This window comes from Pyricularia oryzae, chromosome 3 (assembly GCF_000002495.2).
Source record: "Pyricularia oryzae 70-15 chromosome 3, whole genome shotgun sequence".
NCBI classification, from domain to species: Eukaryota; Fungi; Ascomycota; class Sordariomycetes; order Magnaporthales; family Pyriculariaceae; genus Pyricularia; species Pyricularia oryzae.
Genome location: NC_017849.1, coordinates 5,409,941 through 5,432,891, shown reverse-complemented (window position 1 = coordinate 5,432,891; position 22,951 = coordinate 5,409,941). Strand labels below are relative to the sequence as shown.

Here is a 22,951-nt window from a genome sequence, read left to right as displayed (position 1 = left end):
TCAACGGGCCAAAAAGCATTATTGTCTCCTCGTATCGGCGGCTCAATGCTCATTCGAGGGGAGATTGTGGTACTTCCTATTGTTTTTGACTGGCGTGTCCAGTCGTGGAGAAGGTAGCAAAGTTGGTAGGCTTATACCGTACCGTAGTTGCGTAGACTTATTATGTATTGCTTCTGGTCGCGTACCAAGTTGCTTTCGGATCAATTTATGCATACTAGGGGTTCGTATACATTAATTAGGTAAAGTAATGCATAGGTATTTCAGTCGTTTTATGCCTTGTTACAATAGCGTCATTGTGCGGTAAAAACTGCTGATCAATATTTAACATCGGTCTACGTTGAGGATCGTTCACTCCTGATCACATACTTGCCAACAAGACAAAAAGCCCATGACTGCCAAAGGCTGACCATAAGGGACCAGTTGGTGGATCTATGGATCGTGATCTCCTTTCAAAGATGGAAGAAAAGGAAGCAGGACAACACGAAAGATAGGTAGAGAAGATGCGTGCAGAGAAATGTGGTTTTTTTTTTTTTTTTTTCTTTTTTTTTTTCCCTCAGGCCATGGTTAATTATCCGAAAAGGTTGAATAGGTGAGCTGGGCCTCGCACGCGAGCGTCAGCGTCTTTCTTAGCTGAGTTGTTCATCTCAACCCATGCACCCCGGTATCCCGGCAAACTGGCAAGGAGGTCCGATGGCAGCTCACTTGCCAGGTACGGTTTTAAGGGTGCGACAGGTAGCCCATACTGGTCCGGGTCCATTGCGGCGGCATGGCGTCACATCCAACAGTAACGGTCTGGACTAGATAGTTCTAGACTAGAACCTAGACTGTATACCCCCGAGATGCACGATGCAACCCTCGTCGTATTTTTATCCTGCAGCAGAGAGCCGGGAGCCCCAATCTTCGTCCATATCTTTTCTTTTTAGGATTAGCGAAATCAAACTAACACATTCTTTTCCAAGATTGGCATGAGCGATTTCTGATCTTGATAATCACATTGCAGCCATGCAACTCTGTCGTGAAAAATGCGAAAAACCCAAAGACAAACAAGGTTTTGTGCTGGTCAAACGCCGAAATTATGTGAATTATGAAGTCGCGGTTGACAACTACTACAAAGAGACCTACTAGATAGACTAGGACTAGTTTGGTGTACCTAACCTATGATGCGCCATGATTAGGTCGGGAGTCAAGATGAGGCAAAACCAGGTGTTTAAACAAGCAGGCCACAAGAGAGTTAAAGAGGTCCAGATGAGTACCTAGACTAGCGCCGCTGCATTTATGAAGGCTGATTCTATCAGTGCATTCCACTCAGGTAGGTGGTGAATAATAGCATGTACATACATTGCCAAAAGACTTTGACTGGTTTTGGAGCACGCTTCCCAGCTATTCCTATCGTGGGGTCATCCTTGCGGGGTATGTGTCAGTCTAGGTAACTTGCTTGGCTTTGGTGTCCCTACCTACATATAAATGGAGTTGGTTGAATTCTTACGAAGTAAAGAAACAGTTAATTAATTAAAGTACCTAGGTACCTATTTGGCTACCCAAGCAAGCAGCAACGGACATCTACCTACCTGACTACCTACCCCACAGCCAGGACACCTGCCTCCCAATTGGTTCAACTCGGGTGTGACAGACAAATCAGTTCCAGGGCAGGCACGAATCATGTTTGTCGCAACAGGGCGAGACCAAGTTTGAGCTGGCAGCCAGACGACTTGAGGTGACGTGATCCCCACTGAAGGGTCCTGCACCCTTGTCACAGATTGTGTGCGGAGGGTCTGTTACTACGATATCTTTGTACTTGGTACAGCAACCACCAAGACACTTGATCTCGAGATAGGAACCAAGAGATGCTTGTTCTTTAGAAGAAGAAGAAGAAATCTAATTTATCTGTGTTCCACGTGAAGTAAACTCCGTGTGATATTATCCTTCAAAGTTCAGCACCACAAGACTACCACCATCAGTCATACTACATGTGGACCTTGGTTCAATTTACATACATTTCATTCTGACGCCCCCTCCTCCCACTGCCAGACCGTTCAAACCAAGGACAGCCACCCCCAATAAATATTGCAAATTTATGCTCGGGGTGTGTCGCCGACTGGCAAGCCTCGTGGTTCTTGTAGTTTTTCGCCAGCATCGGAGATAAACTCCCGCACCAAGGAAACAGAGGCCAGATGCAACGAAGCGACTCCCACCAGGCCGGAGGCGGGGTCAGCGGCGATGCTACCTCATTACCGACCTTGAATCCCGTGCTTAGTCGTTATGTCGATGCCGTTTTCAAATCACATACCGACAGGAACACTGGGAAGTGGCCCAAGGATCAGATCGCCACTTTTCTCCGGGTTGTCCAGGGCGAAGATGGTGCTGAGCCTCAGTCGGCCTTGCTGAAGCAGTCGGACCTCGACCTCGAGGGTTTCGTCTCCTACATGCTCTCCCCGGAATCGAGCATTATCGGCCCTGCCAAAGACCAGGACCTGTCGTGGCCGCTCGCAAGCTACTTTATAAGCTCAAGCCACAACACCTACTTGACCGGCAATCAGCTTTACAGCCTGTCCAGTACCGAAGCATACACCAACGTTCTACGCCGCGGTTGTCGCTGTATTGAGGTTGATGTCTGGGACGGAGACGCTTCCGATGCCGAGGTCTCGAGCGTCAGCAGCGACGATGATGATCCTGATAAGTATGCGAAACGCAAAGAGCGCGTCGGTCAAATCAAGGACAAGATACCCAAGTCGCTCACGTCTCGCTTCAGAGAATCATCCCTAGCCAAGCGCCTGGGGCAGTTTGTGGACAGCAAAACCGAGCCCAAACAGCCGCCGATTTCAACATCAAACTCTCAGGGTTCTGGTGGTCCTTCGCCCTCGGCTCTGACCCGCGGCGCCGATGAAGACAGCACAAACGACCAGAACCTATCTGCTCTACAGAAGACACAGACCCACGAAGCGCCGGTGATTGAGCCAAAGGTCTATCACGGCTATACTCTCACAAAGGAAGTATCGTTCCGTGACGTCTGCTACGCTATCAGAGACGATGCCTTTACGGCCTCGGACCTACCGCTCATAGTCAGTCTTGAGGTTCACTGTGGGCCGGAGCAACAGCTGTGCATGGTTGATATAATGGAGGAGGCATTTCAAGGATATCTTGTTCCCAAACCAGCAGAAGATGCAGCAGTCTTGCCATCCCCCGAAGCTCTCCGAAACAAGATCTTGATCAAGGTCAAATACGCTCCGCCAGTCGATGCTCCTGAGGTGGCTGGTACTTCGCCATCATCGGTAGAGGATGTGCATAGTAACGCTGTCCTGGCTGCCACGGACTCAGCAAAGTCAGCTCCAATGTCATCGACGTCAGAAACGCTGTCGCCTTCAACCACGAGTCCAAATTTGGACACGCCAAAGAAGAAAAAGAAAAGCAAAATCATTCAGAGGCTCAGTGACATGGGAATTTTCACTCGTGGGGTCTCGTTCAAGAGCCTCTCCCAGCCTGAGGCCGTGATGCCCACTCACATTTTCTCGGTGTCCGAGAAGGCAGTGTTGGACTTGCACGAGAAGTATGGGCAAGAGCTATTTGACCATAATAGGCACTACCTGATGCGAACTTATCCCTCTGGCATGCGTATTGGCTCGTCAAACCTCGATCCTGTCGTATTTTGGAGAAAAGGAATTCAGGTTGTTGCATTAAACTGGCAGAACTGGGACGAGGGCATGTGAGTACAACCCCCCTCCCCTCTCAAGAAACTTCCTAGGGTGCTATGGCCCCATTAGGGCCTAGAGAGTTTTGTAACAGGGCATGGGGCAAAAATCAATCACGAATTGTTTTGTTGCTATCGGTTCTGCACATAGTTCGGCCAATAGCTAGCCGGCAAATTTACTAACAGACAATGACCATAGGATGCTCAATGAAGGGATGTTTGCAGGTACCAGGGGCTACTTGCTCAAGCCAGAAGGTACGTTGATAGTATTTCATCACAAAGCTCACTTCAAGCCCACCTCCGCCCCCGATCGAGCTCTGAACGATCCGGCCTGACACAGTTATCTTGTCTTTTTTTTAATAGGTTATCGAGGCAATAAGTCAGCTGCAACGCCAACCTCAACTTCGGGGCAAACGCAGGCCACGGCGGTTAGACATCGAACCCTCGATCTTGCCGTCGAGGTATTTGCCGCACAGAATATTCCCCTCCCGCCGGGGGATGAGAAGGTGAAGTCCTTTAGGCCATATATCAAGTGTGAAATTCACGTGGAGGAGCCCGGTGAACGACATGGGGGCGCTGATGCCGTTCCACACAATGGTCGAGAGAAGGAAGGCGAGTTCAAGGCTCGTACTAAGACGATCAAGGGAACTGTTGACCCGGACTACGGTGGTGAAATTCTAAGGTTCTCCGCTATTGACGGTGTAGTCGAGGAACTCTCTTTTTTGAGGTTCACTGTTCGTGACGATGAGCTAGGTAGAGATGATCTAGCAGCTTGGGCATGCGTCAGGCTCGACAGGCTCAGGGCTGGGTATAGGATCATCCGCCTGCTCGATGGTAAGGGAATGGAGAGTGACGGGCTGGTTCTGGTCAAGATTTCCAAGAGTATCTATGACTGCTAAATGCTTCAGACTTTGTATTGGCGACCAGTCGCGATGGGGGTTTCATTCCATTGCCGATAGTGAATACCTTGATTCGCTGCTTTGATGTTTCTAACTGGCTGCTGTCCTCAGCCTATAACCCTATCATCTGTCAATTGGGAAGGAGCAGCAACAATTCTATGCGGCGCGGTGCGCACAAATCCACCGCGCGACGAATTGCGACAGATTGACCTCTCTATAGAGATTGGGTGCGTCGGATACAGCTTTCTTTCATACAGTTTGCTATTGGCCTCGTCAGACATAAACTCTTTCACGCTCGATAAATCCAGCCTGTGAAAATGTGAAAATATCACAGTATGATCATGGATCATGCCGATGGCAAAGGCTCATGTGGTCGTACGTGGTCACTGTTACGTGAAACACAGAGCTCGTTGATTTAGATTGACTTGTAACAACGAAAGAAAACCCAGCTCCGACAGGGAAAACAAAGGCAAGAACCTGCCCACACTAGGAACACGGAAAGCAGTGCCAAAGTACAAAATCCAACTCTTTTCCTCATGGTATAAAAGGAATCTTGGTCCCAACCGTCCTCTTGTAATCGTTGTACTCCTCTCCAAAGAACCTCACAAGGGTTTCCTCTTCGTGCCGAATGCGTCGTGAAAAGAAACGGTACAAGACAAAACTATACGCAATTGTGCTGACGAGATTTCCGAGCACGAGCTGTGTACCTAGAGCCCAGTAGAAGTAACCAAAGTAGCTTGGGTGACGGAGTTTGGCGTAAATTCCGGTCGTGACGAGGTGGTGCTGCGGACCCCTAGCTTGCTGGACAATGTGATTAAAAGATAGACCCGCCTGGATCATGGCTGCAGACCGGACGAGCTGACCGACTGCCGTGAGGACGAGGCCCAGCAGGAGCAGCAGCGGGCCTGTGTGTAGTGGGGCCCAGGCGCGACTCGGAGACACGAGGCAAACCAGCAGACACTCGAGTGCGGCGAATGCGTATGCAATGGTCTGCATGGGCCAGTTGGCTGTCAAGAGGTAGCTGTCGACATTGGCCGCTGGGGTGTTGTAGGCTGCGGTGGTCCAAAACTCGAGGAAGTGGTGTGTTGCCAGGGCACCGACAAAGAAGGGGAGGCGCCATAGCGGGCTTGAGGTCAGAAGCAGAATGGGGATGGTAGACACGACAGAAACTGCAAAGACGGAGCCCAGGCAGAAAGCGCGCATAGCAATGCCGGCAAGAGACTTGGGCTGGCCCGGCATATAAGGATGGACAGGCGAGTTTGCGGCCGAAGCGGACTGGGCGATGGGGCTGAGGACAGGGAGAGTCAGGTCAGTCTTAGTCATGGCCTCGTGGTTCTTGGGGCCTGTGGTGTGAGCAGGGCCAGCGCCATTGACGTTGATGGGTGAGGGCGGTGGCGGTACGAAGAACTGCCTCGAGCGGCGTCGGCGAGTGGGTTGTGCCAGTGGTGCCGACGAACATGTCGCAGAGCACTCGACGCCGCTGCCATCCGCCCACGAGATGTCTCTCCCGCCGTGGCCTCGTCCATTTACTGCAGCTGCGTCGACAACGCAGGCAGGCATCATGATGCTCGGTTTTTTTGGTGGCGGCTGGCACGAGAACAAGCTGGTAGGGGAGGGAGACAGAAGCATGTTGACGTCTGTGTTGTCTCCCAGCCTATCGCTATCTTCCATCTCCATCAAGACGAGCGATTGCACAGTCAAGTCATGGGCGATAATACGGATAGGGCGTCGTATGTTGTATGGAATAGCACAGCAGCAAAAGAATGCTAGTGTAGCGAAGGCGACACAGGCGAGAGAGACGATGATTAGGGGCAGGGAGGAGGGGAGAAAAAGAAAGGTGGAAGGGAAAAGGGGGAGACAAGGACTGCCTTGAAGTAAAGCAAGGCTTGCTCACCTTTGAGGATTGCCAACTCGCCTCCGTCGCTGACCAGACGTTTCATCATCCATTGTTCCCCTTGACTGAGTGACGAAGTCACGTCGTTGGCGCCTCGGGGCGGTGATTAGGCCAGAAAAGTACCTAGGTGGACAACTAATGTAAGGTAAGTAGCTAACTGCTGTGGGTGTAGGCAGGATGTATGGGATCAACGGCAGTCAGCTTTGACCTGTGGCTTTTGGACCAAGCCAAAGAAACAAACAAAGCTCAAACAAAGCTCTTCAGAAGGCCAAGCTGAGCTGGTGGTATTTACAGTAGATGAGCGGCAGTCTTGGTTTTATCCCACTTGACCAATGTCTCACAAGCTTTGAGAGGATGGAATGCAGTCGAGGGAGCTGGGCCGTTTTTCAATATGTTGCTTGTTATTGTTCATGCACAAGGCTGTGTGCTTTGGTATGATGAAGTGACTTTGCTGTGTTGCTGCGCCGCATTTGGGTGAACAAGGGTGTCTGGCAACAGGTACAGTACCTTAGGTGGGCAGGTACCAGGACCAAACATGTACGGTACTTCGGTGCACAAGATGGTACAATGGCTTGCAGAACGGGAGATTTTCTTCGGGCCTAACTGACCCACCAAAACCTGCGTCGATTTGCCCTAGCGCTGTCCACCTCCGCAAACGGCGGGCGTCAATGTTTACCCCTCACCTCGATTACTACTCGACAATACTAAGCCACTCACGGTCAACAACTTACACCAACAACGGTAAAAGAACATACATACACAAAGAGGAAAAGAGAATCGAGGCCCATTTGATCGGAGCATACACCAATAAAACCACAAGAAGCGCAGCCCTAACAGCTGTTCAAGGTATTATCTACCTTAGGTACCTACCTAGGTAGGTATATAAGCGTAATCCAGGTGAGAACTACCGTAGAATAGGGCACTGACACAGCCAGCGAGTCCTTCCTTGGCCGAGAGGCCCGGGTAATCTTGTTAAACTGTGTCGTGCTGGGCCTGGTATTTTCCCAGAGAGTAACTCATTACCTACCTGACCATGGTGACGAAACCAGCCCAAAATCTTCTTACTGACTCGAACTTCAATATTCTAGATACACTAAAACCGGGCTTCAGGGACGGTGACTTGCTTACGGACGCCATCTACCAAAAGGGATTTTGCTGCCGCTAAAAAAACACAAGTAGTACTACTGTCGAATAGCATCTACTCATTGTACCCGGGTACTTTGAACATGGCCTCACGTACACCGGACGGTCAGCCGATTGACCCGGTCGAAAATCGACGTCGTATGGCTGCCGGCGAGCTTTACTACTCGTTTACTCCGGAGCTTATCGCCGACAGGCAAAAATGCCAGGTAGCTAGGGACAAGTATAACGAGGTTTCCAAGGAAAAAGTATCGCGTAGGGAGCTCGTTCAGCTTCTCAACGAGTAAGTATTTGCAAAAAACCACTTTATGGTTCAATCCCTTCCTTGGTATTAACAGGGGTCCTTCCTATTGTTTGACCTGCTCCAAACCTATCTCCCGCCCAGTTTATTGCAAAAGCAAATAGTATCTATGATATCTGAGAACAGTTTTATTTGTTTAATAGGTTGGCGGGTGATTTGTCCCCACTACCGCTGGTGGCTGCCACGGCTGAAAATGACGATGCGCTATTCGAAGAATATCCATGGATCGATGGCCCGATAACCAAGATGGATTATGGGTACAACGTGAAGTAATGATTTCTCACCATTTTTGCCTCCCTTTTCCCACCTCGGTCGCCCCGAGACTCCCAAGCTATTTTAACCTTATTTTATGTCCAACCCGTCCGGTTCCCCATTTACCCGCTAACAGCGCCTTGGCCATGCGTTTCGTATCGTCTAGATTTGGGAAAAATGTCTATGTAAACTCCAATAGCACGTGGATCGATACGTGCACCATCACTGTCGGCGCGAGGACTCTTATTGGCCCCAATTGTTCTTTTTACAGCGGGACGCATCCGCTGGACCCCAGAATCCGCAATGGGACCCGCGGCCCTGAGCTCGGCAAGCCCATCGTTATAGAAGAGGATTGCTGGTTGGGTGGCGGCGTTACCGTCCTCGCAGGTATTACCATCGGCAAGGGATCCACCGTCGGTGCAGGCAGCATTGTTACCCGAGACGTGCCCCCTTTCTCGTGCGTCGTGGGAAACCCGGCGCGACTACTGAAGAAGATTGATATATCGACGGAGCCGTCTTGGTCCTAGTTCTATTGGGAGCAAGAGACGATTATGGTCGGGCGGGTACTGCGAAAGGTTCTGATCGGTTTTCCAACCAGGTCGCACTCCTGTGTGGATTTGTTTGTGTGTTTTGCGCTCGGGTTCTCATAAGCCACCCTGAATTGAGAAGGACGAGATGATCAAGACGAGGACGTTGACAAGGCCCCACACAAACGGAATCCATGTCGACATTTGGAAAGGGCCGGACATATAGACGGCGCTGAGTCTGTACCACGGATAAAATGTTAAAACGCGACCCCGCTCCCTCGATCAACAAGCAAGTAGTCATGTCGCTACCTGCCGGGTGGCTGCCTGAGCATATACGTTAAGTGATGGAGCATGTATGGGGTTGCAGCACGCACATGGCACCGACGAGACCCCCGGCTAAAACGGCCTCACTTCCAGCTACGAGAATGTAGAAGATGGGAACAATCCACACATATTTCCAGTTGGACCAACGCTTCCCCAGGTGCATGGTGATGGCGAGGACTGCCGCGCCGACGTGTACGATCATGTAAATGCTGAGGGTCCAGAGCAGGGTGAAGATGGTCATGTCGCGGGCCCCGTAAAGAAAGCGCCCTTCTTCATATAACGGCCAGTGAAGCGACGGGAAAGGCGGTGCCTTATAGTCGGCGGGTGGGTTGCTGCCGAAGAAAACATCGGCGCGGGCAAAAAGTCTGTATACAATGTACGTGGGAATATGTCAGTCATGAGGCGAGCGTGGGTCGTTTTCCGGTTACGTGACATGGTAAAGAGATGCATCAATGAAATGACTACTTACTTTGTAAACACCATGATTGCGCGATGCGACGGGGGCGATCAGGCCCGGCCGTGTATGGGCAGCTGGGAGCCTTGTTGGTTTTGGCTTGTTTAGGTTTTTGGAAGGATGTCTACGGTAAGGTGGTTGGGGCTGGCGAAGTAGGTAAGCAGCCCGGAGTTGGTCAGGGTCACCTTGATCGGGCTTTGGTTCAAGCAAACATCCAGCCCCAAATGTACAGTACAACTCCACTGTCAAGTAGTGGGTGGGTCCTCCGCGCCGGTTACATGTGGGGTAGTAGATGGTCGCTAAAACACCTCACGCGAACCTCGGTGGATCGCTGCATGTGAACTGACATTCGGTGCTCATCTCAAAACGCCGAGCATTTCCTATCAAGCGTAGTATTTAATTACCTATTCGGCGCAATTTACTCAAACACCTTTACCCATGTAATAAAGTGCACTTCCTTAGGGGGAAAAGGTCGCAGACATCAAAATAGCAAAAGAGAAATGGCGACAGACAAGCTGTTGACGACAGTGCTTGGCCTCTTTCACAATATACACGATGCGCCGAAGACGGACCAGATCCTCGGCACAACCGTCTCCCTGCTCGCGACACTGACGAACCCACTCAACATTTCGCTGCTCACATCACACTTCCTCAGCGCTCACGCGATATGGCACCCGCACGCCATTCAGAGTCAGACATGTCTGCGGGTCATGTCCGTCTTCAGCACGGCTGCTCTGCGTGTGCGCACTGCCGAAGTAGACGGGAGACTTAGCCATACCATACACGGGAGTGAGGGCTGGGCACGCGCCGTGGCCCGCGGCGCGGACGATAGGTCGGCGCGCTGGCAGCATCTGCTATGCTTGACTGGCGTCTTGACGGGGTTCGAAGGTAGCTACCGGCAGTCGCTCTCTCCCGCCATGAGACGCACCCTCGAGTATGCCGTTGCCAGGGCGGCAAGCATAGCGTTGGCCGACGCCAAAGAAACAAACACACCGGAACCTACAAGGACTGCCGTCGCTGTGGCTCTTACTTATGCATTTCCGCTACTGTCGGAACAGGCAAGGGCATCGATAGATACCGACGCACTGGTGCCTGCTGCCTTGGAGTCTATGTTTGGCATTGAGGGTCTTGATGGGGGCATGTTTATCGGCGCAAACGTAAACAAGGACCTACGGCTGGATGGACTTGGACTTTTGGAATGGCCACAGACTTCGCCTTCCTTTGTCGGCCTACAGCACGTCTCGTCGCAGCCCCTGGTCAGGTCATTAGGACCTCTAGCCAAGATAGCCGCCTATGCAATCGAGAACGCAAAGTCCTCGCAACTGGTGCTGCACGCGCAGGATAGTCTCCTGAACTTCTCAACGCAACTGATGCAGCATTGGAGAGCAAACAGGCTATCGCAGCTAGAGCCGCTGGACGCCCCGGCACGCCTCACCCAGAAAACTGCGCAAAGTACATGGCCGATCATGCTTCAGACGCAAAAGAATATCATGTTTGCCTGCGCTTTTGTTTTGCAGGCAGTTGTGTCGCGGACCTTGCAAGACTCGCATATCAGTGGCCATCAAAGGCTCGCAACTATCACTGCGTCCAAGACGCTACTCATCCTACGGAACCTGCACTTCATCTCGTCACGGCCAGGCAACAGCGCATTTCAGGTGTATTCTTTCATATATCTTGGATCCGTCGACATCCTGACTAAGGACGGGGGTGCATGTGTAGAGCTTCTTCGCCAAATGTTCCCACCAAGCGCCAGCATCGGGCAGGTGCCGTTAAATGCCCTTGATCGAGTGTTGGATCTCTTCTACCTATCCCTAGCCGAACATCTACCTCTCAGTCTCACACCGGATGCGTGCGAGACTCTTATTGTCCGGCCAGCCATGGTTTACATCTCTCCTAACTCGGGCCGAGCGATGCCGACACTTCGCATGGTTGAACTATTTGAGGCGGCTCACAGCGCCGTCCTATCGGTGCTCTGCTGCCCCCAAAATGCACCTCTTACCGTGAAACTGGTTCCCACTTATGCAGAGATTCTGTTCGAGTCGTTTCCACGCCGGATCTCAGCTCGCCAGTTTCGCATGGCAACCAAGACCATCATGCAAATAATATCACCGCCTTTCCCAATCTCGGCCACACACCCGGAACTTGCAGAGACGCTCCTTGAAATGATGCGCTTCCGTGCAGATACCACGGCCGCAAAAATACCACTGCCTCCAGGGCCAGAAGAATCTGCCGCAGCCGTGGCTGCGCAGGAGAGCGGTGAGCTAGCTGCCACCGCGGCCCCCATGTCGGAACAAACCGCGCTTGTGCTCGCCATGATTGATTCGCTCCCATTTCTGCCCTTGTCTATTGTGGAAGACTGGCTTACTGTTGCTGCCATATCACTCAACAAGGTTGAGGATGCAGACTTGAGGGAGGTGGTGAAGCAGCGCTTTTGGGACGTCCTTGCGAGCGGAGAGATGGACGTTGAGAGGGCGGCCCTTGGTGTCGCCTGGTGGGGAACCAAGGGCGGTAGAGAGATGGTCTTATTTGAGTCGGCTCACGATCCGACTAGGACTGCTTCGTTTCTAATGAGCGGTGCTATTGTTGATGAGGTGGAAAGGGGCAGCAAGCTGTGAACTGTAAGATAATCTGTAATGAGTACACCTTGGCATCAAGCAGGGATTCAATGGCCTCTTCGTAGCGACTTTTTGCACCAAAAAAAAACCAAAAAAAAAAAACGAGCTAGCCGGTAGTCTTATCTTGTGACGCAGGCGCCGAGAAAGTCAACAAAAAGATTTCTCGCAAAGCCAAATTAGTGATACCTTGCATTTATTGACCCTGGGCTAGCACTAGGTTCTAGCACTATATTGGTAGTTGGTATAGGCGGGCCGGGTAGGCTACCATTGGCGTGATAAAGCTCACATCTTGAGAAAAAGGGGTCGTAGGTAGGTCAACAGTACAGCCAGCAGCCGTTTACCGTGATCAACGGAAGACGCTAATCTAGTGTTCTCTGAAAGTCTGAGGCCACGCAACTAAAACCGTCACCAAGCACTGCATACCTATAAAACCAAGAGACTCGAAATGAAACTGAAGCAAACTGTGCGTGATAGACCAGAGCCGTAATTTTTTTCACCTTCCTTCATCCCCCCCCCCCCCTTTTTTTTTCAATTCTCGCAGATTGATACCTCACGACGATGACTCGATTCAGCAGTTCGAGGTCGATATACTTGGCAAAGATGACAGAAGAAGATCGTAAACCACACAATGTAAGAAACTCTGCCGTGAGCACATAGCACACTTGCGGGTATTTCGTCCCCCCGGGCCAGTCTACCTGCTTGATATCCTCTAGAATTGGGCTAAAATAGAGACAGCGTATGGAAACCATTGTTTTTCCAGCCAAGTCAGTCACAATTGGCGAGCTGCATTCACGTTCACCATCACCGCCCCAAACGAAAGGTTGCGGTACAAGTTCCAACTCCAACGGCGATCAAGGGGACAGCCTCAGTCCCGATACCGTTATCGGTAAATACAACAATGACGACGATACGCGAGGCTGCGGAGAGCTTGCGATTTCAAAGCCAGTGATCCACATCACTACCGTACCATCAATTCCAACACATACTTCCTCGTCTATGGCCTCCATGTCGAGTACAACCGGAGCTTCATACGATGGCTCCTCGGGTCGATCGTTTCCCTTGGTAACGGAAAAATGGATTAGGGACCACCCAGAGGAGGTGCAACAGGCCAGAGATGCCGAAGCACACGAGAGTGACGACGACGAGAGTGTCGTGGAGGATTATCACGCCAACCGTGACGGATTGACGAGTGGTATGTCTTATCCACAAGTCCTCGAAGAAGGCGATGCGACCGCCGACACTCGGAACGGTGACAGCAAGCTTGGGAAGCTGCTAGAAAAGACTGGCGAGAAACTGGGGAGCGACAGATTAGCAGAAAAAGGCAGGAAAAAGCGCGCGGGCCATCCCATCCCACCCCCCTAGACATCTTAGCCCTTGGGGATATTGCGTGCACCGCGTTTTGAGATTGAGAAAAAAAAAAAAATTCATGACGCTGTATTGTTACGGGTTTCCTGTACTATTTTCTGTATGCCCCAATATGTTAATAAGTTCAAAGCTGCATCGAACAACAAACGCTGGGCTTTCAATGGTCAATGACGACGGAGAGAAGACGTCGACGGTCACCCGGGAAACCATCAAAACATTATCCACGTAAAATGATTGACAAGAAAAACAACATGGCACGCGTTGGGTCTTATACCAGGAGCCGTCCATGCCACAACTTCCTGGCTAGTTTGTGAGCGCTGCCTTGCTAGTAGCGTATCCCATCTTACTAACGCTGCCATACTTGGCCTGCCACGCGTAGAAGTACATAAGAGCCGCAAGTGGTTGACCAAAAATCGTGAACGACACCCAGAAGATGCTGTTCCCGATCAGCTTGCCGGTAGGTGACTTTCGCTTCTCAAGCGGAGCCGTTAATATTATAAGTGGCACTTGCAGAAACATTCCCATAAAGGCGACACCTGTCTCCCATTTGTCAGCGTTTGTACCGTGGACCTACTTGATAGACTGGCTGTAGTACTGTTGTCGGAGAGACTTACCAATGATGTTGTGGGTAGGCACGCCCACAAGAATCTCGTGCAAGACTGCCGAGATCAAGAACACAGAGGCACTCGCCGTCCTGGGAGCCCAGCCGCGACCAAGCATGGGCGAGTAGACATGGCGTTTGAAATATTGGTAGACCGGTTTGTTCCATGTGCGCCAGTAGACGCCTAGTGACTCCGAATTCCACCAAGCTTCATAGAACGATCTGTCGCCAAACCTGGTGATCTCGGCCAGCGCATTGAGGAAGGACTGGAAGAGAGCGAAGAAGCCGGCTAGCCAGATGGCCAGCGAGATTGTGGACAGCTTAAGAAGACGCTCTAGTATAGCCGGCATGTCAAGCGACGCGATCTTGTCCAGGGAGTTGACCAGTACGGGAGTGGCGTACTGTGCACTCAAGAACCAGATGCAGACGCTCAGACAAAAGACCTCGGCAACGCGCTTGAAGAAGAAAACCCAGCGGATGCGACCGCTGCGTGGGTAGACGGGCTGGTAGATGAGGGTGGGAGCCCACCAAAAGTAGCAGAGGTTCTTCATTGTGATGTTGTTTGGATAGGGACACTGCTTGTATAGTTCGGGAAGAGCATCTAGCTCGCCCTTGACGGGATGCAGGTAGGCATGCCGCAGGTCGCGGTTGGTGAACGCATACGATGCCGTTTTGAGCCAGACAATTACGGCATGCATCTCGGTCAGAGTGCCGATAAGGGGATGATGGATGTGGAAGTAGACCGTGTAAGTGGTGATGAGGAGAGCAGAATTCACATTGATGCCGTGGACCAAGGCAATCAGCTTCCAAGTAGAGACGAAACGGCGGGATTCATCCTCAGTAGGGCTCGTGCTCCCGTCGCGCGAGGAACCGGTGCGGCCGCGGTTGAAGTACCCTCGGGAGTTTCTGGCTTGTTGGGCAGCCAGAAGCTCTATCAGATAGGCGACGAACAAGTGACACGGAATTGCCAGGTAGAGTAAAAGGCCCAATAGGATATCTTGCTTCCTGTAGTCGTGGCAATGAATGCAGATCAAAACACCATATTTCTGTATGTTTTCAATCATCAATCGCAGGTTTCCCACCACTACACAGATGCGGATGGACAAGAAGGCAAAGTCAGCTCAAGGACGGAGTTCAAGGGATTGGGAAACCTAGAGAGGGCAATTCCCATACCGAGGACAATAACCATGAGATTACGGAAGCCAACGAAGCTGGGTGATGCTTCCGAGTCGTGACTTAAAGTCGACGGGCGTGCTTGAGAGTGCAGGGCCGCGACATGGCGGTACTTCCTAGTAAAGGCCTTGCGCAGGGCCTTGGTCTGCTCATCTTCGTCAACGTTGCCGTTGCCGTTGCCGTTGCCATTGCTGGTGCCGTTGGTGTCTGCTGTCGTTCCTTTCAACGACGGGGCCGCCGCCGCCCCGTCGGCATTGGTGGTTACATCATCATCGGCGCTCTGGTTGGTGGCTGTTGATCGCCGCTGCTGCGCACCTTCTTGTGCCGCCAAATCCAGGCCGGTGGCTGTCGCCGCTGCCATGATTCAGGAATTTGATATTGTTAGGCTCATAGAGGCCGTAAACTCCATAAAATTTAGACAGTGGCCCAGAGGAGCCTTTAATTTTTCTTTGGGGCAAGATGAGGAAACGACAACATGTCCCGAGGTGGGACGACGATAAAGGGGAGGGTCCAAGGATGATGGGTGGCTCCAAGGTGGTGTTGCATAAGAAAAAAAAAAGATAAAAAAAAAAAAGGCCCAGCGGCACCGGTGCTACTAGGTCGAGTTTAGTTGTTCGCATCCAAGCAAAAATAGCATTCGAAGCGTCCAGGGGCAATCCTACCCACTTTGGCCAACTATTTTGCATGGATCATTGATGCATTGATGGGGTGAGTGCTTGCAAGTGTTGTTCAATTGGGAGTGACAGCTCAAGACTGGAACAGAACCCCACCCCGATGCACTGTATTCGTACCGACTTCGTACCTACCTCAGAAGAGCCTCGGACTGCTTCGAAAGACTGGATTACAGCTAACTCCCAACCGCCTTGATTGGAAGTGTGTCAAGAGTGATGGACGAATTCAATTGATAAATGGTGCCACGGTGTATTGTGACCTTGTTCACTTGGTAAGGTACCTACCTGCCTAAGTAAGAGGTAGGTACCTTACCTGGCAAGCCTGGCTAAGGTAGGTACCCAAAGTATCTAATCCACCTTGGGCATTGTTGCTATCCGTACTCAGTTTTGTCCACGGCCTTGGCACGTGTTAGTTGACTTTCAGCCGCCCGCCTGGGAATGCGGTCCAAGTGCTTGAAAGCCACGGTTTTCACCGAGGCTTTTGCTTTAACTAATTCTTTGGTTTATCTTCGTGGTTTTTTTTTTGCTTTCTTTTTCTTTCGGCCCCTTTTCTTTCTCTTTTTCCCTTGGTCGTGTCCAATCTCCCGTGTTTGCCAACTAGGTAACCAAGTCCTGAACTTGAGGGATACCTTTGCAGTCCTCATGCCCAAGGGCCGGGGCTTTCACATTTTTTTACGAATCTGACCGACGCCACTTGCCACTAATTGCTCCATAATGGATAAGGAACCGCTAGGAATTACGTTGGACCGTAGGTACTTGCTTGGCGCCAGCACTCGGTAATTACCAGCCGGAGGAAAGCAACATGCGCAATGCAGTGTGACGAGACATTCAAGTCAAGGCATTGACCCCACGCGCCAGGTTATGGGTCAATTCGAACTTGCGAAATAGTACGGCGCAGTTAAGAAGAGGAAGAGGAAAAAAAAAGAAGAAAAAAGACATTTATCTATAATCCTTTCAGCTTGTCACGAAGCAAAGGCTATCTATCTATCTATCTAGGTATCTATCTACCTTGTCTAGGTACCTAGGTAAGGTATGTATTGCAGTAACTTTCCAATTGCAACAGCCTTTGTGCGCATTTGAAACAAATTCAACCCCAGTTCAAAGCAATACTGTAAAGATACCGTCCACCTCTCAATGTAAGAGGTACCTACCTACGTACCTAGGTATGTATCGGTGGGCTCAGGCGGATCACGTGACATTGAACTCGTGGTGCCAAACACATCCTTGCGGAGTCTCGATTCAAGGTTGAATAATTTGAATGGACGCGACTTTGACCTACCCCAAGGTGGCCTAGACGTGTCAGCAATCAGCCAACCACAACACTTTGGCTCTCGCATGGTAAAGTCGATTTTATGGCGAAGATTGACAAATATATTCAGTGCTGGAAAAATGTTTCAAACCAACCAACAGTGAAGGTAACATGAACCAGAGATACGCTGAACTTCTTCACGCGGCAACTTTGATTACAGTTTTGAGCACGCCTCAGTCATTTTTGAATCGTGTCAACTCGTACGGCGGCTCGGCCCCGTGTTTCTCCAGCGCGCCGCAGTCTTTGTTTCCGAGGGGCAGAGACAACAATTAGAGGGACGGGTACTCACTCTCCTCGCAGGTGTGAACCCCAAACAAATCGGGGAGTGGGAAAATCGGTTCACTGCCATGGCTTACGAGCCGAGAGGCGGAGGAGGCGGCGGCGGAGTTGACCGTGACTTTGGCGGCGGCGGCGCAGCCGATGGGATGCACATGCGTGCCAGAGGACGAAGTGAGTTTTCATATCTCACTTACTTGCTGCCACTTTTTCCGCAACATGGCGACATTGAGAGAATGCCGCAGTCATGGCACACTATCCCGACATGTCATATCGTTACCGGTTGTGCCAGTTCCCATCTCATTCGCTGTAGCATATTTGCGTCGGGAACGCTTGATTATTCCTAATCAGCTTTATTACTGGACTGGACTACTGTGCCCTCATTCAACTGCCATCAAAGTCTACCTTTTTTCGTCCACGATATATATGTTCCAGCCTCGCAATTAGAACCAAACAAGATCACAATTTGGATGCTAACCACCACACAGGACCCGTAACCGACTACTCTTCTACTCTGGTACACTGGATGCGCCATCGCGAGCCGAGATATAGGGGCTCATATCATGGCGAGTTCGAAAGACCAAGCCCCAGCTATATCGTTGATGTACGTCGCACTCTACTCGGCCCAATTCGACGGGTCCGATCAAACATCATATGGTGCTTTACTGATAGCCAGCGGACCTTTAGATGCTCCCACCGCATGCCAGGCCCAACAATGCCGCCGACACAATACCTGTGCGACATCTTCACTCGTCTCTCAACAAGGTCAAACATCCCATCAACGTCGTCAAATGGACGCCCGAAGGGCGCCGGCTCTTGACAGCCTCTAGTGGCGGTGAGTTTACGCTATGGAATGGCACAGGCTTCAACTTCGAAACCATCATGCAGGCACACGAGTCTGCCATCAGGGCTCTGGCCTACTCCCACAGGGACGAATGGCTTCTGTCGGGCGATCACGACGGCATCATACACTACTGGCAGCCCAACTTCAACAACGTTGAGACCATTCGAGACTCCAAGGATACGGTTCGCGATATTGCCTTCTCCCCCAATGACTCAAAGTTTGTTGTGGCAACAGATGATGCCGCGCTGAAGGTTTATGACTTTGCCGGTGCGACCCGCGAAGCAACCTTGAGCGGTCACCACTGGGAAACCAAAGCTTGCGACTGGCATCCCACCAAAGGGTTGATAGTCTCCGGCTCCAAGGACCATCTTGTCAAGCTGTGGGACCCCCGAACAGGGCGCTGTCTCACAACCTTGCGCGGCCATAAAAATACCATCACCAAGACCGTCTTCGAAAAGGTCCGCGGCATGTGCCTCGCAACCTCGGCACGCGACCAAACAGCTCATGTGTTTGACCTCCGCATGATGCGCGACATCTGTCTTCTGCGTGGGCATGAGAAGGACATCACCACGCTGACCTGGCACCCCGTTCACCCCAACATGCTGAGCACTGGTGGGTCTGAGGGATCAATGTGCCATTACATACTTGACGAACCCAACACGCCCGATGGGAGACAGCAAACCATCGCCCCTTACGACAGCCCGGACCCTACCGGGGCCCCCGCACAGGTCATATTTCCCGCACATAAGCTGCCCTTCGCCCACGATTTTGGCATCTGGTCGCTTGACTGGCATCCCCTGGGGCACATCCTGGCCTCGGGCTCAAACGACCGCATAACACGCTTCTGGACGCGCGCCAGGCCCGGCGACGATGACGAGGTGCTCAATGACCGCTATCACATAGGCGAGGCCGCCGCTGAGGCCCGCGGTACCTATGATAGGCGAGGCCATCGCCGACAGCGACAGGAGGAAGAGGAACAGGAGATGCAAGACGAGCTGAACGGACTCGTCGACCAGAAGGCCCCCGTGGGCGGCAACGGTGTGCCTACACTGCCAGGACTTGCCGCCGCCGCGGGCGGCTTGCCTATTCTCCCTGGTCTTAGTCTCAACGCCAATGGGGTCACTGCGCCAGGTGCCAAAGTCTCGGTGCCAGGCTTGACCGGGGTGCCAACGTCTTCGGGTGCCGTACCGCCACCTCCGCCGCTACCTTTCCCCTTGCCTTTGGGACCAGACGGGCAACCTCTCCCGCTACCCGACCCGAACAACCCCATGGACCTTGCCAAGATTGCCGAGATGATGCAGAAGGCTGGCTTACCTGTCCCCCAGCCAGGGATGATTCCTCCGGGAATGCTGCCTCTGCCTCCACCGAATGGTGCTGGCCTACCTTTCCCGCCCCCGCCCGGCTTCCCAGGGATTGCTCCGCCTCCGGTTTCCGGTATGGCATTCCCTGCGGGAATCGGGGCTTCCGCTCCGCCCAGCCTGGGAGTGGGAGATGCTTCTGACGCAAGCAGGAGGGGACGCGCGCCACTGCCCTCGCAGGAAGACAGTCTGCGTGCTGAACAGTCCAGGGGACATTACACAAGAGCGCGATAATGTGTTGGCAGTTTGCTGGCCCCTGTCTTCTGTCCGTACCGCTTGTACCCCTATTTGTAATTTCTTTTTTTCAAGTCACCGGTGCTTATTCTCCTTACTGCTCGATAGAGAAAACAACAACAAGGTGAACCAAAAGGTGCATGGTCTCCCATTTTGGCAGGCTTCGGCACAGTTCTGCTCGGATATGTAATGGTTGTGGCGTCAAAAGTGGTTGCGATCGCCAAGGAGACCCCGGTTGAATGATAAGAAACAAGGAAAAATCGTGAGGCATGCAGAAAAACATGGAAGCACATCAGGCAATCCGCAAGCGGAGTGTCCAGTCGCCTGAATTCCTGATCTATGCATAATATAGAGAGCTGAGACTCTTTTCAAAAAGGGATTCTGTAGCTGCTGGAAAGCAGACTGACAAGCACAATAACAAAGCGGATCTAAGACTATTCTAGACTAGACCTAGACCTAAACCAGCTCGACATGGGCCCTTTTTTAAAACTAATATGTATCGAATACGTAGTACACGCCTTTGCAGGCCTTGAAATGTTATATATACTTAAAAGTGACAAGACCAATATGACACAGGGACGGAATCGTCTTTACAAACAAATGAGTTACAGTACAGATTCACATAATGCCAAGGCGAGATGAGGGCCACGCTCATCACAGAGTCTTCTGCGGAGGAGCGCCTTTGGTAAAAGCCTTTTGCCTATCGGCGTAATCCTTAATGATAAGGGCGCAGTTCGCATCGGCGCATAGCCTCCTGCGCCTTGCTGCGGGCAGCTTCTCTGCAAATTCGAGTCCCGAGGCACGCTCCACAGCCTCGAGGGGAACCTCAAAGTCGGTCAGCGGTTTGTCGTTTGGAATCTTGGCATTGGGCAGCACAAATGCGCCCAGGGCGACATTGCCGCCTTCACGACCGTCCTCAGCAAATATGACCTTGTAAAAATGCGTCGGGACTGCGACGTTTGCTGGGTTGCCGATAACCTCGTACTTGACATACCACTTGCCATCGGCCGGATCGCGCTTGGGCAAGTACAGCGGACCCGTTACGATGCGCACACTTGGATATCTGGTCGTCAGACGGCGGCTGAAATCCTCGAAATGGGCCCAGTAGTCCCGATTGAACCCCTCCCCGACCTGAGGGCACATGTTGCTGAGAAAGAATGTCTCGTCCATGGCGGTCTGCGACCACTTGCAGTCAGCGGCGGGCACCTGGTGACCTCTGTCGAAGCCGGAGCGGAAGTAATCCTTCAGCTTAGCGCGGAACTTCTCGGGGATGCTGGGATCTTCGAGGAAGGCCGAGTTCTTCCGATCGCCGTCGCGTTTGGCAAGCGACTCCGGGGTGATGTGCTCGGCAACCCAGAGCGGGTTGCGTAATCGGCGATCATAGGTGGATATAAACGCCTGGCGTGCTGCCAGATCGGCAACTGGACCTGGGAAGCCGTATTTGAAGAGGCCTGCAGGGTCGACGGGTGTGGAAGGCACAGGATGGCCACCCGTATTACCCGGTGTTGGTAGTTTATGGGACTCTCCCGGTTTCGAAGAGATATCGGCCAGGACCGGTGTGGTGGATTTATCACCAGAGATGAAGCTAAATGTGGCAGCTGCACCGGTGAAAACGCCAATGGCGGCGATGGTAGCCTTTCCAAATGTGGTCGACATTATGATGCTGTACAGGCAGGACGCCGCGTCGAGGTTGTAGATGAAAGCACGCACGTCCTCCTCAGCTCGTGATCAAGTCAGCTACTGCAGTTGCCGGCGCAGCTGGAGCAAAGCCTGTGTGCGTACTTGATATCACAACGTCTCCGAATAAGAAATATTGCGGTATTGTGGTTCAAGAAGGTGTTCCAAACCCGAGCCGTAGGTCTGTCTATCTGGTCTCGATGCCTTGCTGTTTTGGAACTTGATTTAATCTTGTTCTCAAAATTCTCCGTGCCTTGAATACGTGCAGTAGGTAACGAGGTACCTGATTTACCTTGACCTCCCCAATCCTCAAACGCACTTGACGTTACGGGGGGTTATTTTTTTCTCTTTTTTTTCCTTTTCCTTTTTGTCTTTCTCGGCCGTCTGGCCCGCGCCACGCGTGGCATGCAGGTGGAGCCGAACCAAGTCGTAGTCAGCCAATGAACTCACGGGCTTTCGAATAGATCCGTTTCGTGGCAGATCAAGGCTTTCAAAATACGGATACCTACCTCCCCACCATGTACTGTATCATCACCAGTTCATTATCTTGTTGACTTCCCCAACTATCATTCCACTCATTTTACCCATATCGCTTGGTGCACGAGGATACGATATATTTAATGCCTCAGGAAGTCCCTAGCATATATGTACCTTTGGTAATTGGAGTAGCTTGTTGTCAGGTCGTCGACCCGGTCGGCATTTAAGTTTCCAAACCAAATTATCCTCAATCAGCGGCCCCACCTCTAGGGCGGGGACATACAGACAGGGCCGGTCATCAGAGAGGGATGGCGGAGGTGAGTTGCGCACCTTGATGGCTATGAGGCAAGCCGTGTCATCACAAATGGTCATGCAGCGAACAGCGGGTTCCCGGTCTCGGATACCCTGATGGGTTTTCGGTTGGACCAACCAGGTGTTTCGAGCTACTAGAGTCTAGCGCTTCTACGAACGTGTTTAAGTACCGATTTCTAGACCTACCTAGTTCTGTAGAGGGCTTGCGATGCAAATTTGTTAATCATTTGTCGATCTACTGCAGGGGTCATCCGCACTCTGCGGTGTACAGCGTTGTAGGTAATTCTTAATGGAATGGTCATTATAGGAAGGAAGATCAAAATACCCTGTGTTAAACGTAGTAGTCTAGGTATTAGCCCTGTAGACTCCCTCCCCCATACCTAGCTGCTGATGAAGACAGCCGGATTACTACCTATCTACTATTTTGGCTGTGTCTTGCTCATGAGCGTAGTGGACTGGAAGGTCTTGTGATTCCGCTGAGAATTAATGTTTATTTGGTCATTCGTGACCCTGGGAAAAACAAAAGAAACAAAAAAGAACAAAAGAAATCGGTTGACCTTGTC

At 51.6% G+C, this 22,951-nt stretch overlaps 9 protein-coding genes across 9 annotated transcripts; 5 read left to right on the top strand and 4 right to left on the bottom strand.

The window, feature by feature from the left end:
• The first annotated feature begins 1,759 nt into the window (after positions 1 to 1,759).
• Positions 1,760 to 4,927, top strand: MGG_05332 (1-phosphatidylinositol-4,5-bisphosphate phosphodiesterase delta 1). The gene is made up of 3 exons (XM_003712848.1): positions 1,760 to 3,700; positions 3,885 to 3,940; positions 4,049 to 4,927. The coding sequence occupies exons 1-3, from the start codon at positions 2,172 to 2,174 to the stop codon at positions 4,582 to 4,584; spliced, it is 2,121 nt and encodes a 706-aa protein (XP_003712896.1). The 5' UTR covers positions 1,760 to 2,171; the 3' UTR covers positions 4,585 to 4,927.
• Positions 4,223 to 7,029, bottom strand: MGG_05331 (protein-S-isoprenylcysteine O-methyltransferase). The gene is made up of 2 exons (XM_003712847.1): positions 6,479 to 7,029; positions 4,223 to 5,872 (listed from the first exon to the last, which is right to left on the bottom strand). The coding sequence occupies exons 1-2, from the start codon at positions 6,529 to 6,531 to the stop codon at positions 5,119 to 5,121; spliced, it is 807 nt and encodes a 268-aa protein (XP_003712895.1). The 5' UTR covers positions 6,532 to 7,029; the 3' UTR covers positions 4,223 to 5,118.
• A 675-nt stretch (positions 7,030 to 7,704) lies between these two features.
• Positions 7,705 to 8,111, top strand: MGG_05330 (nodulation protein L; the record flags this gene model as incomplete). The annotated part of the gene is made up of 1 exon (XM_003712846.1): positions 7,705 to 8,111. The coding sequence occupies one exon, from the start codon at positions 7,705 to 7,707 to the stop codon at positions 7,903 to 7,905; it is 201 nt and encodes a 66-aa protein (XP_003712894.1). The 3' UTR covers positions 7,906 to 8,111.
• On the bottom strand, positions 7,871 to 9,662 carry MGG_05329 (uncharacterized protein). Its single transcript, XM_003712845.1, has 2 exons — positions 9,492 to 9,662; positions 7,871 to 9,387 (listed from the first exon to the last, which is right to left on the bottom strand). Exons 1-2 carry the CDS (start codon positions 9,503 to 9,505, stop codon positions 9,036 to 9,038), a joined length of 366 nt encoding a protein of 121 aa, XP_003712893.1. The 5' UTR covers positions 9,506 to 9,662; the 3' UTR covers positions 7,871 to 9,035.
• Positions 9,663 to 9,825: 163 nt separating this feature from the next.
• MGG_05328 (peroxin 8) lies at positions 9,826 to 12,214 on the top strand. The gene has a single exon (XM_003712844.1). It carries the CDS (start codon positions 9,977 to 9,979, stop codon positions 12,089 to 12,091), a length of 2,115 nt encoding a protein of 704 aa, XP_003712892.1. The 5' UTR covers positions 9,826 to 9,976; the 3' UTR covers positions 12,092 to 12,214.
• Positions 12,215 to 12,620: 406 nt separating this feature from the next.
• MGG_05327 (uncharacterized protein) lies at positions 12,621 to 13,453 on the top strand (the record flags this gene model as incomplete). The annotated part of the gene is made up of 2 exons (XM_003712843.1): positions 12,621 to 12,759; positions 12,827 to 13,453. The coding sequence occupies exon 2, from the start codon at positions 12,830 to 12,832 to the stop codon at positions 13,451 to 13,453; it is 624 nt and encodes a 207-aa protein (XP_003712891.1). The 5' UTR covers positions 12,621 to 12,759; positions 12,827 to 12,829.
• An 11-nt stretch (positions 13,454 to 13,464) lies between these two features.
• MGG_05326 (sterol O-acyltransferase 2) lies at positions 13,465 to 15,746 on the bottom strand. The gene is made up of 3 exons (XM_003712842.1): positions 15,231 to 15,746; positions 14,071 to 15,141; positions 13,465 to 13,992 (listed from the first exon to the last, which is right to left on the bottom strand). The coding sequence occupies exons 1-3, from the start codon at positions 15,589 to 15,591 to the stop codon at positions 13,760 to 13,762; spliced, it is 1,665 nt and encodes a 554-aa protein (XP_003712890.1). The 5' UTR covers positions 15,592 to 15,746; the 3' UTR covers positions 13,465 to 13,759.
• A 1,391-nt stretch (positions 15,747 to 17,137) lies between these two features.
• MGG_05325 (polyadenylation factor subunit 2) lies at positions 17,138 to 20,501 on the top strand. Its single transcript, XM_003712841.1, has 3 exons — positions 17,138 to 17,660; positions 17,975 to 18,090; positions 18,174 to 20,501. Exons 1-3 carry the CDS (start codon positions 17,558 to 17,560, stop codon positions 19,920 to 19,922), a joined length of 1,968 nt encoding a protein of 655 aa, XP_003712889.1. The 5' UTR covers positions 17,138 to 17,557; the 3' UTR covers positions 19,923 to 20,501.
• MGG_05324 (mitochondrial nuclease) lies at positions 20,194 to 21,954 on the bottom strand. The gene has a single exon (XM_003712840.1). The coding sequence runs from the start codon at positions 21,576 to 21,578 to the stop codon at positions 20,577 to 20,579; it is 1,002 nt and encodes a 333-aa protein (XP_003712888.1). The 5' UTR covers positions 21,579 to 21,954; the 3' UTR covers positions 20,194 to 20,576.
• Between the last annotated feature and the right edge of the window lie 997 nt (positions 21,955 to 22,951).

What these genes read in the sequence shown, in the direction of transcription:
- MGG_05324 (XM_003712840.1), bottom strand. Translation starts at nt 21,578, where the DNA reads ATGTCGACCACATTTGGAAAGGCTACCATCGCCGCCATTGGCGTTTTC.
- MGG_05325 (XM_003712841.1), top strand. Translation starts at nt 17,558, where the DNA reads ATGGCTTACGAGCCGAGAGGCGGAGGAGGCGGCGGCGGAGTTGACCGT. An exon ending in CATGCGTGCCAGAGGACGAA is followed by an intron (nt 17,661 to 17,974) that starts GTGAGTTTTCAT and finishes ACCACCACACAG; the next exon opens with GACCCGTAACCGACTACTCT. An exon ending in GCCCCAGCTATATCGTTGAT is followed by an intron (nt 18,091 to 18,173) that starts GTACGTCGCACT and finishes GCGGACCTTTAG; the next exon opens with ATGCTCCCACCGCATGCCAG.
- MGG_05326 (XM_003712842.1), bottom strand. Translation starts at nt 15,591, where the DNA reads ATGGCAGCGGCGACAGCCACCGGCCTGGATTTGGCGGCACAAGAAGGT. An exon ending in TCTCATGGTTATTGTCCTCG is followed by an intron (nt 15,142 to 15,230) that starts GTATGGGAATTG and finishes GCATCTGTGTAG; the next exon opens with TGGTGGGAAACCTGCGATTG. An exon ending in GCCTACCCACAACATCATTG is followed by an intron (nt 13,993 to 14,070) that starts GTAAGTCTCTCC and finishes AATGGGAGACAG; the next exon opens with GTGTCGCCTTTATGGGAATG.
- MGG_05332 (XM_003712848.1), top strand. Translation starts at nt 2,172, where the DNA reads ATGCAACGAAGCGACTCCCACCAGGCCGGAGGCGGGGTCAGCGGCGAT. An exon ending in CAGAACTGGGACGAGGGCAT is followed by an intron (nt 3,701 to 3,884) that starts GTGAGTACAACC and finishes CAATGACCATAG; the next exon opens with GATGCTCAATGAAGGGATGT. An exon ending in CTACTTGCTCAAGCCAGAAG is followed by an intron (nt 3,941 to 4,048) that starts GTACGTTGATAG and finishes TTTTTTTAATAG; the next exon opens with GTTATCGAGGCAATAAGTCA.
- MGG_05328 (XM_003712844.1), top strand. Translation starts at nt 9,977, where the DNA reads ATGGCGACAGACAAGCTGTTGACGACAGTGCTTGGCCTCTTTCACAAT.
- MGG_05331 (XM_003712847.1), bottom strand. Translation starts at nt 6,531, where the DNA reads ATGGATGATGAAACGTCTGGTCAGCGACGGAGGCGAGTTGGCAATCCT. An exon ending in CGAGTTGGCAATCCTCAAAG is followed by an intron (nt 5,873 to 6,478) that starts GTGAGCAAGCCT and finishes CCCTGTCCTCAG; the next exon opens with CCCCATCGCCCAGTCCGCTT.